Source organism: Electrophorus electricus, chromosome 9 (genome assembly GCF_013358815.1).
Source record: "Electrophorus electricus isolate fEleEle1 chromosome 9, fEleEle1.pri, whole genome shotgun sequence".
Lineage (NCBI taxonomy): Eukaryota > Metazoa > Chordata > Actinopteri > Gymnotiformes > Gymnotidae > Electrophorus > Electrophorus electricus.
In genome coordinates, this window is record NC_049543.1 from 9,969,675 (window position 1) to 9,986,213 (window position 16,539).

Below are 16,539 nucleotides of genomic sequence, written 5' to 3' on the forward strand. Positions count from 1 at the left end.
AAATTTGACTGGGTTCAATGCCTTTGAGAACTTTCATTAAAAAACAATAAAAACAATTTTTTTCTAATAATTTGATTTGAATCATTGGATGACATTAACCACTCAACTCCAGACAGAAATGTCATAGCATCTTTGACATTTGTTGCTTTTGTCTTATTATATAGCAGGAAGATACATATCGACAGATGACATGATGCACCTAATGTTAATGTCAGTACCACAAGCTGTCAGGTGTCATGTACAATAACAATTTGTGTATCTTTGTCCACTATAAGGGACAATTCCTCAGTTCATGTTCCCCTTCAGGTGTAGCTGAGCTTTGACTTTCAGTGTCTGTTAATGTGGCATCCTGTCAAACATTTTGCAGATAGAAGAGCACAAATGTAAATCTTTGTGTGACCTAGTGTCTGGGAACAAAGAAAGAAATCATCAGGTCCTCCTACTATTATGTGTGATTAATGTGACTAATGACCTTTAATAGGAGTAACATTTTTTTGTATATTTGTTTGCTTGTAAAATGTAAAATGAGAGACGAATTTTTCAAATCCAAATATTATCATAGCAAATTTTAAAACAAGCCCCCCCCCCCCCCCCAACACACACACCTTTGTCTTTAAGAGGTTAATGACCCCTGAGAGAGGTTCTTGACTTCTTTCCTCCTTGCGTTACATGGTAAGAGTTAATGTAGGTCTCAGGTGCATGCTCCATTAGCATTAGCAGCCATTTCGCGTCAAGAGCAAAGTGGCAAGCCCCTCCCACCATGTGCCACCATGGGCCGGCCCTCGACGCCACTCACTAGGTGGTGAAAAGGCCATGCCGCCGGCACGCAGGCAAACTAATGTTGTGGCAAACTAATGTTGTTTACTTTTTGGTAGGCCTCAATGATTCATACTAAGAGATAATTAAAGTATTAATATTGGTGGATGACGTTGTTAGCTATTGCCTGCTGCTCATATGGCAGTGGGGGGCGTCCAGCAGAGCACTACTGATGCAGGATCTGGGGATGGTTATGTAGAACTCTGAGGGTTTAGCCATCTACGCTTTCAGAAATTTCATGGCCTGTCAATTTAGATCTTGACAAGATAAAACTATGTGCCTAGACATTTCAAAGCTGAGTAAAATAAATTAATAAATAAACAAAAACAAAAAAAAGTGTGTGTGTCTGTGTGTGTGTGTGTGTGTGTGTGTGTGTGTGTGTGTGTGTGTGCATCATTTACACTTGCCTTAGGGTTGGGATGTCTGCTTATGATGAGGCTAACTGGGCCAGGTCCACATTCGCTCAGAATAGCATAGGCCTCACTTAAAGCAGCATGCCGAAGACTAACAGAATCTACCTCCAACAACTGGTCCCCCCGACTGAACACACACACACACACACACACACACATGCACACAAATGCGAGAACACACGCAATTATAGAGGTTGCCTTCATGAGCTTTCCTCTGCTGATAAAAAAATGTAAGACCTCAAAACTGTACAAAAGGTTTGACATTGATGAATATGACATGACAGTATTTTAGAATGTCCTTCAGCCCCTCTGGTGGGGAAAGGGTGACATGACTAAATGTGTGTATTGCGCTTTTATCTTCCCCCATGGACAGCTGCAAACACTTTCACAGAGAGATACAACATTCAGAGGCCCAAATCTCTATCTAATCCCATAAAGAGCGTATTCATGCCCGCTTGGCACCCCAGACGCATTCTTGTTAAGTAAAAAAAACAAAAAAAACAAACAAAACAACATTCTTTGAGATGTTTCATCTTGATATGCACACCAACTTCAGCACACACACACGCACACACGCACTCACACATATACACACTCACACACACATACACACACACACCCCACAACATAAGATGAACTCCAATGTAGACATGCTCTTAAATGTGTAGACATGTGCATACTCACACAAGCACATTGTGGGCTCTAGGGGGAATATAGAAATTTCCACAACTAGGACTTTTTCCCTTATGGGGACTGATTCCTGCCTCTCCCTTCCTTAATTAAGCAAAACTGATGGAGTTCAGCTAACAGGTCAAAGGGAAGCAGCATCTTCTGAATGTGACCTGTGCCATGCAGATTAACGACCTCTAAGCATAAGATAAGCAGCAATATTTTCTTAATAAACTGCACTACAGTTTAGACATAACAGTATTAGGCATAATGGAATTATCATACATGACAAACAGAAAAACCCTTAGTATAGTGCTGCCAGTAGGAAGAATTGTATTTTATGTAAGATGTTCTATATACCTCAATTTGTCAATTCCTGATGGCAAGTAATTTACTGAACAGTTGTGTGCAAACCAGCTTAAGATCAGATGCATGTTAGCAGACCCTGAGGTGAATTTGTTTTGGAAATACAAACGGACCTGAGTCTGCTGTCCATCTTGGCTACGGACCCTGGTGCCAGACTATGAATGTAGATCCCAGGAGCACTGTTTTCCAGTGTTAAACAGCAGGCACCAATGCCCAGCCCAACACCAGGCTCTAAAAACAAACAAACAAACACACACACACACACACACACACACACACACACACACACACCTTACATATTTATCAGCATGACAGTAGATGTGCTCCCAATGAATCAAACCCATGACCTTGGTGTTTTTAGCATCATGCTCTCCCAGGTGTGCTACAGGAGCTGTGCAGATAGTGCAAGACCAGGAGGTTTTCTTGATAACCTCTAGAGCAGGAAGACATTTCACTGTGAAGGGTCAAGCAATAACCATTTTATGAAAATTCAGCTAAATATTGGTAGAGATGTGCATGTAGGAATTCTGATGCAAATTTCACTTTTATAATAGATTCCCATTTGCATTCAATATAGGCACCAGCTAGAAGTGGCTTTTTGTGGCTTATTGGATGAGCACATTTTTTAGATTCACCCACAATAAATCAACTTTGTGCCATCAATGTTTTAGACCCACTTACTCTAACAGTGCATTGGTCAAATTTACACAGACCCAAAAACAAAAGTATAAATATAGAAAAGAAAACGTGTATATTTTTATTCAATTTGTATTCAATTACTATAATTTCATTACAAATACTATTTGTACTATACCATTTGTAAATACTATTTCTAGGAAAGGGCCCACATGGGCTGGAACTGTTTTATTATAGCAGTCAATACAGTCTGGAATATTTAAACTGCAGTCTATAAGTAATTTGACAGACTCTTTTGATAATGATATCATAAATCACAACAGCAGTTCTTACGCGTTACTTCTATGCACCAAAGCAAACAAATGCTTCAGAATTGCATGCATAGTGCTTCCCATGCAAGGCAATGTTTCAAAACGCACATCTAAAACAACTGTGCCAGTTTTCAGGGCCTACCAGTTGTTATGGAATGTTCTTAAGTGGCCAAGTGAATCACTTGATCTGATCCCCACCGAGCATGAAGGGAAGGCAAACGAAGGATTTGCAACCATGTTAATTCGACATGTGTTCAGCCCTTGAAATCAGTGGTTAGCTGCAACATTCTCCACTGAACCCATAAAATGACTGAAGTTATAAATTGGGCTAGAGGAGAATAATTTGATAAGCACTTTATTTCCTTACAGCCTGTATAATGAGCAATGGCTTATGAAGTCTTATTTTTTTACTTACTTATTTATTTATTTAGTGCAGAGTTAGTTCCCCATGAATAAAAGTTCATACTTTGGCAGCAGAATTTGTTTGCGAGAGCAGTTTTCCTTTGCTATAACCACCCAAGTGTGAGTTTATTCCATTAAAGACAGACTTAAAATAAATCACTTGAAAGTAAAACAATTTTTCTGCATATTTCAGTGAGTTTTTGTTTCCAACAAAACTTGGCATGAATATGTGAAGGCATATGTATTGACTGGTTGGTTGTTGTGACAGGTGCCACACATAAGTGGTTGGTTCACTTATTGAAACCGAGAACGTACGTGCACAATAGGCAGTCCAGGAAACTTTCCATTGCAAAACTTAGATGGTTTCACTCTGGCAATATTTAACTCAAATTAACTTCACATCAGTTTTACCTGCACCAGAAATCTGATTGGCTGAGCAGCTTTGCTCCGAGAACTGATAAGAAATCAAAGACAAAGACGCTACCTTTATTTAACGTGACCTCCATAATGATGCGGTCCTTGGGGCCTGGGCCCTTCCGACACTCTCCATCATCAAAACTGGGCAGCACAGGCGTACCGCCGCTGGTGTTGGAGTTGGGTGAGCTAGAGCGGCTGAGCAGGGTGGGCGTTGGGCATGGCGTCAAGCTAGGGCTACGCAGGCGCGTACGCACCGTCAAGGTCACCACGCCTTTCTTCAGTTGCTGTGCAAAGGGAAAACAGAAAAGAAAACCCCATGGAAAACCTGCAATCACTTTATATTACTGCATAATGGAAATATAATACACAGTTTTAGTTTTATACTGACCGTAGGAAAGTGCTGTTAATGAGATGCCCTGGCCACATACATAGAAAAAAATTATTCCCACAGTTGTATCTATTAAATACCCTGAGAGCAATTGCAGAATTCCATGGAGTTTCTAAGGGTGTCTTCCAGTTAGACCCTTTGGCCCAGACATTTGATTCCCACCCATCTTAACCCCATTGTGAGTAGCAGGCTTAACCTTAAGAATCTGCATGTTGCCTAAGCCTAAATCCCCACATCTGACTTCTGCCTGGCTGAGCCGACGGAGCAGTTTACCTTAAAGGTCTGAATGGCCTGCTGATGTGTGAGCCCTTGAAGAGATTCTCCATTCACTTCTAGAATCTCATCTCCTGAATTAGATAATGAGAGACGGAAAACATATGTAAAAAATACCAGATAATCAAGATTCCAGGAAGCATTTTAAAAAGTATATGAGCACAATGAATGGCACTGAAATATTATTAAATCCCTGGTCATGAAACTAGAGACTTTGACATGACATAAATCAACGGATTCAAAACTTCACTAATTTAATGGCTATATGCATATGAATCTCTCTTGATATGCATCAGTCTTCTTAAAGTTCTGAACTGCTTTTCATTGATAAAAAGATAAATATGAAAATTGAATGAAAAACACCTTTAGACAAGGAGCCACTTGCTCTCAAACTCTTCCATATATTCTTCCATAAATTCTCAGTTCACCATAATTTTTTTGCCAGTAAGACTATGGGAAGTAGTAGTATCAAAGCATTTCGTACAGAGACACTACACAGTTTAACACACATCCTGACGATCTTACTCAGGCAGACATTCCTAAATAAAAAAAAAAATAGGAACCTGTTCAAATCATGATCACTTAATGAGCTATATTTAATGGTTGAAAGAGTGATTTTTTTAAGGAACTATGAAGATAGAATCACTGCTAGTCTGATAGCTTGTACCCAAGGGAACCCCTCAGCACTTACCCACTTGTACCCAGGGGAACCCCTCAGCACTTACCCTCTTGTGTCCAGGGGAACCCCTCAGCTCTTACCCTCTTGTGTCCAGGGGAACCCCTCAGCACTTACCCTCTTGTGTCCAGGGGAACCCCTCAGCACTTACCCTCTTGTGTCCAAGGGAACCCCTCAGCACTTACCCTCGTGTCCAGGGGAACCCCTCTGCACTCACCCTCTTTGAGCCTCCCATCTGCTGCTGCTGCTCCGTTGGGGAAAATGGTCTTGACGAATATACCCATCCTTCCCCGTGCTGAATCCTGTCCACCGACAATGCTGAAACCCAAGCCCTGGCCAGGAGGGAAGGGAGAAGATTCACTATGGGACTGGGGAACCAGGATTTATGACATTAATGAAGTTTTAGTTCTATAACCTGCTTCTGGCATATGCTGATAATGTCGATGGCCTCCTGAACAACCGTGGTAAGAAACCTGAATTAATAAATCCAGCTATAACCACCAAGTCCGTACATATTTATCAAATAAGCAAAATTAAACAATATGACCCTTTATGATTTATGACTCATGACCTGACTATGCAACACAGGTCTGTCTGAAGTGATGGCCAGCATAATGTGCTGGCAGTGCATCTATTGTCCAGAGAGGCCACTCACCTTGCCCTGTCCTTTCATCAGGACGATGTTGGAGATAATAGATGGCTGTGCCAGTCGCCATGGAGACTCCACTTGAACAGTGCTTAGGGAACGTGTCGATTTTTTCACAATTTGATATTCCTAGAGAAAATTATCAAAGAAATCCTGGTGAAAAAAAGCTTGACATCATACCAGATGCTATTTATTCTTGAGTGTGATAAACCACTAAGAATGATTATTGCCTTGATAATTCATTTTGCATGATCTATGAAGCCTCAAAGGGTCCCAAAATAATTACAGTTGTGCGACCATATAGGGAACACATTCAGACCATAACGAATGCCCTAGATGATCTATTACTCCCGCCTAGTCAAAACAAATCTCTCACCAAAATTGGATGGTTGCTAAAAGCATCACAGAAATAATAAAAGGTTAATCTAAGTTCATTTCACTTTGCAAACATCTCCATCTCTCAATTAGCTCTTGACAACTATGGCAATTAGTGGATCCTTGATGATCTCACAGTCTGTGTTAAAGTAAGAGACTGGTCGATAAGACTGGTCTTTGATGTACCACTGCCACCTAATTAAACATCAAAGGAGACTTCGACCTTGGCAACGCTCTCTTAAGGTGACTCTGCGTCTCTTCATTACTTTCAGAACCATGAATACTTAGCGGAACTTTTTCAAACATGACATGCAATAAGACAGCATGGGCACAAGACAGTATAAGATATAGTATAAGATCTTAATACTATATCGATAGTCCTTAGTGATGAAAAGTCCTTAGCGTAAAAATGGAGCCTGAGGATAGCTGACTGACCTGTCGCACTCCAACAGTGTCCAGCTGCTGAGGGAGGGAATGTTTACGTCCACCACGTACCGGCTTCTCTGGCATGTCACTTGCTTCTCCGTTTTCAACTACCAGCTCATCATCTTCCCCAACAGACTCTAGACGGCAGCCACCCCCTAATAACATCAATGTCAACATCAACAAAATGGTGACATTTATCTCAAAGACTTTTGAAATGTCCGGGCCTGAGTCAGGCAACAAATACATCAAGAAACATTTTTTAATCTTGTTTGGCCAAAGGGATGTTTCGATTTCAATTTTGACAACAACTTCGGGTCAGAATCCAAGTAATGCACACGCATTACAAATTCTCCGCACTCTGCTTGTGCTTTTGGCTTGATTAAAGATGGCAGCCGTAGTGTCCTGACCTTGAGATCTGCTGCGGAACTTCATGGGTGCTGGGCTGCGGCAGCATCCTTTGGGTCCCTCAAACCGTCCACGCTCGTCCGGTTTAGCCATCTCGCTGAACTGAGTGAGGAGAGAGGGAATTAGTGATGCTGCACCAAGCTAGCCAAGGGAGAGAGGTCTCATCTCCATTTCTTGAGGAGCCCTATAGGAAAACAGTGAGAATTTGCTTGCCCTCTGTCAGCTCTCTAAACATTTGCGGATGGGCCTCAGGAATGTTTTTCACAGCTCTGTATCACTTCGTCACAGCCAGAGATTTTTTTTAAATGATAGCTGAAATCTTAAAGTTTCTCCAGAAATGGCCCTGCCTAATGCTTTGTACAAATGTGTTCAAATAGCAAATTACAGATACTAACAGCCAAGATGTGAGAAATCTCAACCTATGTTGAGTAATTGCCAAAATGTAATCACCTAACTCTGACTTACAAAAAAAGATGAGCCCCTGAGATTCTTTCCTTGATTTAGATTTTGATTTGGAGCATTTATTATGTCAGTGGTATAATTTAAAAAATTAAAATGGATATACAGGACATAACTGCATGATTTTTAATTCTAATAGATATAACATTAAGGTCAGTCAAAATTATTGCTGTTGGTATAGCTTGGCTCTCTCACTTGAAGCCTGAAGCAGGATGTAAGAATGTGAGCAAGGGACCACAAGACCACACAGTAGATGATTTTTCTAAAATTCTAGAATTATTTTTCTAGAATTTGTGTGGCAAATGAATTGGTGAGAAAAGAATACATTACTTTTAGAAGGCAGAGATTCACAGGCACTACAACATGCAAAAAAATCAGCCTGGCTTGGTAAACCTGGGAGTTTGGGATGGGGGCTGGAGGCACCAAACAAAATGCACCAGAAAGAACTTTGTGGACATCAGTGTTGTAGAGACATGGTATGTGTTTACCTGTCTGTATGCCATTACCTGAATGAGACCAGAGGGACAGGAATGTTAAGAATGGCATATCTGGATAAACAGAGCCAAGCCATATCAGCCGCTCAAATCTTTGCGGCCAAAATGTTCTAGATTTTTCAGCTTTAAATTGCATGGTATTAATACTGACCTCATCTTCACATCTGATGAACCCACAGAAGACCTTCCATTCTCTAAAACTGTTTTTCTGTACCTCACTAATAAGTTGTGGAGTAATATGAAACAGGTGAGCTGGCAGTGGTGGCAAAGTAGCAAACCAAAAGCAACTTGAAAGACAATAAGAAAAAAGGGGAAGAAGCAACAGACTCACATGGCACCACACTAACGTTGCCCCTCTCTTCAGGTACACACACACAAAACTTCATTTTTACCCCTGTTATTTTAAACGAAGTAAACAGCAATGCTACATATCAACAGCTTTGCTCTTGAGCTGTGGCCCTTGTCCTTAAACGAGTCTAAACATGTGGGAAAAGATTCACACCTCTCATTTCAGACCTGCAGAGAGGAAGCTCTCCTCTCATATTTGATTAGACTGATTAGGGAGTCCTTTGCTGTCAGCAAAGCATGCATGTCTCCTGCATGAGCGCGCCGCAGATAGCCACAGAACGGGCCTGTGGGCTTCCAGGAAAACCAGCGCACCACTGCTCCTCACACAACTTGGTGTGTGACATGCACAGCTGTGTGACTCTTCTCTCATTTTCGTCATCATTCTCCCCTTCTGCTCTTGCTTATCTCACACTCTCTGTCTTCAGACAACACTATGCCCACCAGATACAAAGGAACCTGACAAATAACTTTATCTGGAGAGCCTACCTAGTGTCAACACTGGCAATCAATACAAAACCTTCTCAAGCTCAGAAATGTGAGAGTAGAAGTTAGGTAAATCCTCAAAGTTTATTAGTGTGTAAGGAAACATTTGAGCAAGTGTCTGGTGTTCTACTATTAAAATGTCCACAAACACTACAAACATGGAAGGGATTTTCAATTCACTTCTAATTGATTTTACAACTTAACTGGTATCCCAAGTCATTAAGTAAATTGGATTTCATATTTTATTTTAGTTTTTCATGTCATCGGTCTCAGGTAATCAAAAGTAGTTTACACAGTAGCAAAGTACTAAAGAAATGACGACAGGGATGTCCTACAATTAGTGGGAGGTAGATGAATCATGAGGAAGTGTTGAACAATGGCAAATGAGGTCATTCTTCTGCAGTCCATCAAGAGCAAGCTACTCTAGCAATTCACTTTAGCCCCCAGGCTCAAATCATGCAAAGAAACCAGCTTCAGGAAGCACACTCTCAAACAAACAATCCATTCCCACGGTGAGGGGGTCCCAAGTTTTGAAATCTATGATGTACACTACACTTAATAGATAGATGCTTGCCAGATGCAGACTCTAGTAACTGCCCTGTATTCATGACTGAAATTAGCAGGCACCCTTCAATACTAATGCAATTTGATGGTGGGCGGGAGCCAAGCAAATTTTCATTTTCACATCCTGCAAACAAGAAGGAGCTGAGAAAAGCCATTTGAAGTCGGCAGTGGTAGTTTGGGGTGCAGGGGGGCCTTCCATCATTCCATCAGCTTGATGACTGTCCAGGATTACCTGCGTCATTGTTGATCGCCGAACTAGAACAGCATTTAGTTGCAGCTTGATTAAACTTTAACAATGTCTGACAACGTTCGTCTGATGAGTTGCTGCTTGCTCACAACAAATTAATTATTTCTTACCTGTGGTGCATCAGGGCAAACACTGGCTCTAGCTGCCTAATAGAAAACCTGGTAAAACAACAGATGAACTGCAAGCATACACACGAGCCCCTAGAACACATGGACATAGGGACAGTGATACAGATACGCTTGGTGGCCTAGGGCCTGTTTTAGTTACATGCCAAGGTGGTGAAATGGCAGAAAAATGGTTGACAGTCCTTATGCTTCTCAGGTCTTTATTGTTGCTTTCAAGTGTTGGTATGAGAGTTATAAGGGAAGAATTTTGAAGAGCTCATAAAACATAAATTCCTCCCTTTCAGTCAAATCTACATAATGCCCCACAGCTCTAGCTGTGTGAAGTACATCTGCAGTCGGCATGTGTGTGCAGACATGTGGTTAACATAAGTGAGAATGGAACTTTCAGTGATAAAGGATTGCAGCATGAAATCTATGTGTTCACAAACACACACACACACACACGCACACACGCACATACGCACATATGCACACATACACGTATGCACACACATGCAATTTGGCGGTCTATCTGGCAGCGACGGGAGGTGTGTGAGATGAAGGCAGGAGATAGTGAGGCTGATATGGCATAATGGCATACGTACCGAGTCCTGGGTGGGCAGGGAAAGGCTGCTGCCTCTCACGTCCTCCACATCCGGCTCCATGTTCTCCTTCTCCTCCCCAGGGGATGGCAGGGCGTCCTGCCCCGAGCACACGCTTACCAGGTCAGGCAGGCTGGTGGACGGGTACTTGTGGAAGTCCACTTCAGTCTCGGCCTGGGAGCGCCAGGGTAGAATCAAGTGGTTGGACAGAGAGAAGCAGAAAGAGAGTGAGAGAAAGCCAGGAAAATGTAGAACAGCCTAGGTTTATTTTTATCTTAATCTACTAAAGTGGTATGATGTGCACATTAAGGCTTCCCTCTTCTAAAACGTTTTAGATGTTTCAGGCTGAAGCTTGCATCTGCCTCACCCGTCAAAGTCGCAGTTGCGTTCGTTAAACCTTGAAACATTACATAGCAAAACTCCCAAATATCTAAAACCAGAGCAGGACTAAGTAGCCCTCTGAAATCACACCTGTCACAGGCAATAACAAAAAGCATGTCGAAACATTATTATATCTTGCTCATACCTCAAATTCTAAATCTGCAATCAATAGTATATCAATCAACAAAATGAGATAAAATTTGATTTAAAAAATTACTCTTGCATAAAGGAGAGTAATCACAAAGCTAAACAGGGTAAATATTAAATAAAAGAAATATAAATATTAAAATAAGATAACACTTTTATTGATCCCAAAGGACACTGAAGATGTGTCTTAGGGTTTGCCCGTATGGGATGTCAGTGTGAAGACTTTTCAGTCGTACCCTGCTGGCAACTACCAGCTGCACCAGGCCTGCCATGGAACGAAGGACTGCCACAGCCTCTTGGTGTGAGAGGCCCACCAGCGAGTGCCCATTGAACATCAGCAGCTCGTCTCCTGCCTTCAGCCGCCCATCCCTATGACAACAATAGCCAGTTTATCCTGTTCACAGCAGGAGCACTGATCTATGATCAGTACTACCCTGGATATGCTAATGATTACAATGGTACCCTCCTAGTTTGGTGGTGTTGGATGTTTGGGGAAAATTAGGTAGCTAGTGGGTAGAATCTGAGATGACTAACATTTGGGGAAAAAAACAGCATTCACCTTAGAATTTGTGAGGACATTGTGAGGGAAATTCAAACTGCCTTTGCTAACAACACGGATCCAAAGATCTTTGACAGAAAAAAAGATATCTGAGAAAAATCCCAGCAATGTAATTTTAAAGGCAAGGGAGCACAAAAATGATGGATATCACATTACTCTCATTAACCCTTCAACGATGAGATGCTTCACGAGGCTCTAGGGCAGAGCAAAACAGGCATGATCTGATGGATGCGTAGGGCTCATAACAAAAAAAAAAGTATAAACTAAGGTTCTACCTTTGTTTGTTGTAGACTAACATTCCACAGAGCTCTCACAACATTTAAGAACTTCCTGTCAATGAGGCCCAATCATGGAAGTCTTGTATGACTGCAGCAGAAACAGTCCACCCTTACTGTGAGGACTCTGAAGGGCTGCTTATATGATCCACACAGACCCTCTACTTCTCAGGAGCTCATATATCATAAGTACTTTGTACTTTATTCAAGGTCTGTAAACTAATCCAAAGGCAAATACCGCAAACTTCATTTTTTTGTGCTAAATGTTTCTCCTTTAACTTAGAATATCACCTACGGGGTCAACTGAAATGTTTGGAGACGAGTGATCTCAATCTACCTCGGTTCCTGGCTCATTACCGTCCAGTTGTGCTTTCATAAGCCTCTGCCAATGATTTGCGAAGAAAAGCAAGTCAGCAAATTCCATAACATATTATAGCTTTAAACACAGTCTGTGTGTAGGCGTAGTTGGAAAGATATTTTGGAGCAAGAGATATATTGGAGCAAGAGAAGAAAGACTGAGTGCAGGATCTGAACAATACAGGACTTTCCCACAGTTTAACATTTCTCAGTCATTGCTGCATTTTAGTGCATTGCCCTGTTTTGCAGCAAAAGGAAATAGTGGAACAATTAGGATACGTCAGCATCATATGCTACATTATAACCCTCTATAACAAATTTTCATTTAAGCATCTATACAATGCTTGTTTATGTGTACTATTAATACATACACTTGATCCACTATGTGGATCATCCTATACAATCAGTGACAAATAACATGACTGCAGCATCCTTTCTTAAAGAATATCCAACAGCATTGTTAAGCTAAGGCTGATATCAGCAAAGGCTGGTAATAGAAGTGTATACATTCTGAATCTAAACACGGACACTGCTGTGGCTTTGAAGATTAATGAGCGTCCTGGAGAGCACTCGAGATGGCAAGACACTTTGCATATGGATGAAGAACCGTTGGGGCAGTGTGTCCACAGTGCCCCTGGTTGCCACGGCACCGCATGATTGTCTCTTAGCAATGTGGGGTGGGGGAGGGATTACCTTTGCGCAGCTCCGCCCTCCTCCACGTGGGCCACGATGATGCCATGCGGGGATCGCTTGGAGCCGCGGCCACCCGTGATCTGGATGCCCAGGCCATCCTGCCCTTTCACCATGTGCATCTTCCAGATATGACTACTCTCCCTCTGCTGTAGAGGACCGGTGGGGCCGAGAGAGAAAAAGAGATGTGTTACTTTCTCAGAATAATGTTAGAAAAGTGGTTTACTTAATGAGATCATATTTACATATTTCCTGCCAAACGCTTTGCCTTTGCAGCCCCAGCTGTTACGTGATCTTAAATTAGAGAAAGTATTTTACAGCACTTCGCCGCCTTTTTCTGCACCAGCAACTACTTGCAAAAACTATCTACAACTTTTCTGACAGAAACTCGCCTCCTCAATTAAACACATGGCCATCTACTGCCTGCAATGCAAAAAAAAGGAAATTCACTTCACCTCTGGAGTGCCATTCACACTGAATGGGACAAAACTAATGGGTTTTCCACCCTGCTCAGACGATCCCACTTTTTGATCCAGACTGCTTCCTTTTTGGAGTACTCTACAAATACAGAGTGAGAGACTTGTAGAAGCACCTGCCTGTGACAGCCGCTGAAGGCAGAGGCCCCAGCCACCTCTCTGCTGAGCAACTCCGTTAATCTCAACATGTCTGCTGCCATTACCGTCACTGAGAGCGGAGGAACTCTAAGAGAGGAATGTTGTAGTGCTTTCAGCAGACAAAAGAATTAAGGGTGGATGAGAGTTCAGGGACAGCAACAGAGCTGTACAACAATGATTTCTGGGGTTGGGGTTTAGTCAAGTCTCAAAGGATTATGAATGAAATCCACATCAGAACACAAATGACTAGTAAACTATTACTATGGTTGTTATTTTGGTTTATATTTCATGGAAATTATGTAAGACCTTCTTGAAAAATCAACAGAACAATGGCTGAGCAGTTCAAATGTTTACCATGGCTCACCACTTTAGGGGTGATGCTAGGGCAGTCACAGATGTCCTCTGGCTGTTCCTGACTTCCTGACTTAAAATATAACACAACACAATGTTTCCTATAGGATGAAGACCCTACTATCACAGTGCCAGTGATAAAATATGGATGGATAAGAGAATCCATTACTCTAAACAAAGCCCAGTCTGGCGTAAAGTTCTAAGTCGCCCTAAAGTGTAGACTGCCACAAAGCTCAGGCTTTATTACATCCTTCACTTTAACCCTTTTTGTAAGCTTAACGTAGGTTTATCCAGGATTGGCTTTGTACCATCGAATTTATATTTGAGCTAGCTTTCCATGCCATTGTGCCCTACTAAGAGCCTAGGTCTAAGAGGCACTACTAATAAAATGTACATCACTAAGAATTGAAGACATTACTCCCCAGAACATCTACTAAAATAAAGTTTTTTTCTGGTAGTACCGCGTGGTCCTGCTCACCACCTCTTTCCATTAGTCTGATGTACTGACCTGGTCTGGACACATGAAAGGGACAGAAAACACTACAGGCCTTCTTTTATATGCTAATGTGCTCACATCAAAAGTGTCCAATTATACCACAGAATAAGAGGCTTCAAGTCTTTACTGTAAACTATACTCCCCTGGTCAAATCTGACACCAAGAAGCATGAGGAAATGAGAAGCTCAGGACAATATTCACCTACAGTAGTAAAGCTGTCTATATGTTTCTTTTATGATACATTGCTGTATGTAGCATATAAGTAAGATGCAGGCTCTGAAATGCAGCACACTTGTAGAAAGTATACAAGAACAGGATTTCACTTAATGAGAGGATTCTGCTTTAAAAATAACCGTCCCAGGGTTGAAAATTGCAAAACAGGCTGGAAGAAGCGAAGAAAACTCACGAGTCAGGAGACCATGGTTTAAAAAAATAAATAAATAAATAGATATAAAAAAAACCACAGTTAACCACAGTAACTATGTATAGGCTAAGTTTGGCAAACTGGAACAGGCACAAATCAGAAAACAGTAAGACAAAACACCAGGATATAGAGTGGTTCAAAAATGACACCGTGAGTGAAGGGGACTTTGCAGAGCACTGTAGAAGGACATGGATAACATAGCCAGGCAGTGATTTGGCCCAAACAGGGTACAGGTTGATATCATTGGGGATGAGCTTGGGGGAGGAGCAAACCTTGTAAACAGCCACATGAGTGACAGTAATGAAAAAAAATTTAAGAAAGAATTGTAACTAATTATCACTGTCTGAAAGTGGTTTAAGGTATTCTGGCTTTAAAAGATCTACCAATTAAGTTCAAGGATTTCATTGATCTACTATGCCTTTTTGTAGCTAAACAGAATTAAGAAGTTAATTAATTGTTTTAGGCAATTACCCTTGAGGCTTTTAGAACATTATGGTTATTGGTTCAGTCAAGAACAGTGTGCTGTTTAACATTCAACCTCTAAAACATCAGGCCTTTGTGCGACTAAAATAGCATTAACTTTGGAGCCTCGAATTCAGAGAAAAGTTCCTGTGTCGATTTAACTCTGAGCTTTGCCTTCTATCAACATGCTGGAATCAAACTCCTTTGAATGTAGAGCCTGAGAAAGCTAGCACTCCCAGCATGAGGCACTCAGACCTTCTGACAGATAAGCAAACAGTCTGACTCTGTCAGCATGTAGGTGCATGTTAGTGCGAGCCTTTTCTATGAGATCCAAGAGGAAGAGACGCGTCTCCTTAAAGAAAGGCTGCTGGCGGGGGTGAATCACTGCTGCTGAAAGGCTGCATGTTGCAATGAACCGGTCTGATCCCACCCCCATCCTCTCACCTCTCAACATTCCCACGACAGCGCTCCACACACCCCAAATACAACCATGGGCACACCTCCCAGCAGCACGTGCTAAAGGCTTATGGCTTTTTTTTTTTACACACAAATGCAACACAAACAAACAAGCATAGAACAAGCCAAACCAGATGAGCATAGTCACTTTTCTGGATTTGAGCTACCATAAACCCCAGTAGAAGTCATACAAAACCAGAGCAACATGTTGCTCTTCTTGAATGGGAGATACATTTTATAGGCATTTCATAAGCAGATATAACAGCCTAATATTGTGAGTTGACTGACAACTTCCAGTATCTAGACATGATATCTAAAGTAAACAAGCACACATTCCACAAAAAGGGGACCTGGTGTACCATAAAAATTTAACCCTGTTCAGGATCTTGCAAGCAACTTTCACTCAAGATTGTGAAACTTGTGTTTCATTTTGTCCCCTGTGAAAAAAAATGGAGACAGATACAACATAAAGCAGACTAAGTAGCCTCTAATCCTAATTCTTTAAAGTGGTCTGTCAGAAATGCCTTAACTGCATGAGGCCCACAGAGCCAAATCCTACTTGTCTTTGAAATACCATGCGATTGGTCAAAATCAAACTGCTAGAAATTCTGATGTTATCCCTTGAAGCTGCAATGAACAACCGCTAGTGCATGGACTCATCTGCCTGCAAGACAGCATGGTTATTTTGAGCTAGCCAGCCTCCTTCAGACATCACAAGGCATATTGGTTAGGCGAAATGCCCGAGGTTCCCTCAGGGTCAGATCAGAAACATATGCACTTGGGCACACTGTGGGCCCCAAAATAATT

At 41.7% G+C, this 16,539-nt stretch overlaps 1 protein-coding gene across 2 annotated transcripts in view; it reads right to left on the bottom strand.

The window, feature by feature from the left end:
- Positions 1-16,539, bottom strand: part of pdzd2 (PDZ domain containing 2) — a 55,046-nt gene that overhangs the window by 14,728 nt on the left and 23,779 nt on the right. For both annotated transcript variants that reach the window (XM_035530017.1, XM_035530018.1), the window contains 11 exons: positions 12,933-13,078; positions 11,285-11,417; positions 10,524-10,694; positions 7,222-7,321; positions 6,824-6,969; positions 6,023-6,142; positions 5,585-5,699; positions 4,692-4,765; positions 4,098-4,314; positions 2,378-2,495; positions 1,224-1,356 (listed from right to left, as the gene is read on the bottom strand). In XM_035530017.1, coding sequence (XP_035385910.1) covers positions 1,224-1,356; positions 2,378-2,495; positions 4,098-4,314; positions 4,692-4,765; positions 5,585-5,699; positions 6,023-6,142; positions 6,824-6,969; positions 7,222-7,321; positions 10,524-10,694; positions 11,285-11,417; positions 12,933-13,078 — 1,473 coding nt within the window. The remainder of the gene's footprint in view (positions 1-1,223; positions 1,357-2,377; positions 2,496-4,097; positions 4,315-4,691; positions 4,766-5,584; positions 5,700-6,022; positions 6,143-6,823; positions 6,970-7,221; positions 7,322-10,523; positions 10,695-11,284; positions 11,418-12,932; positions 13,079-16,539) is intronic.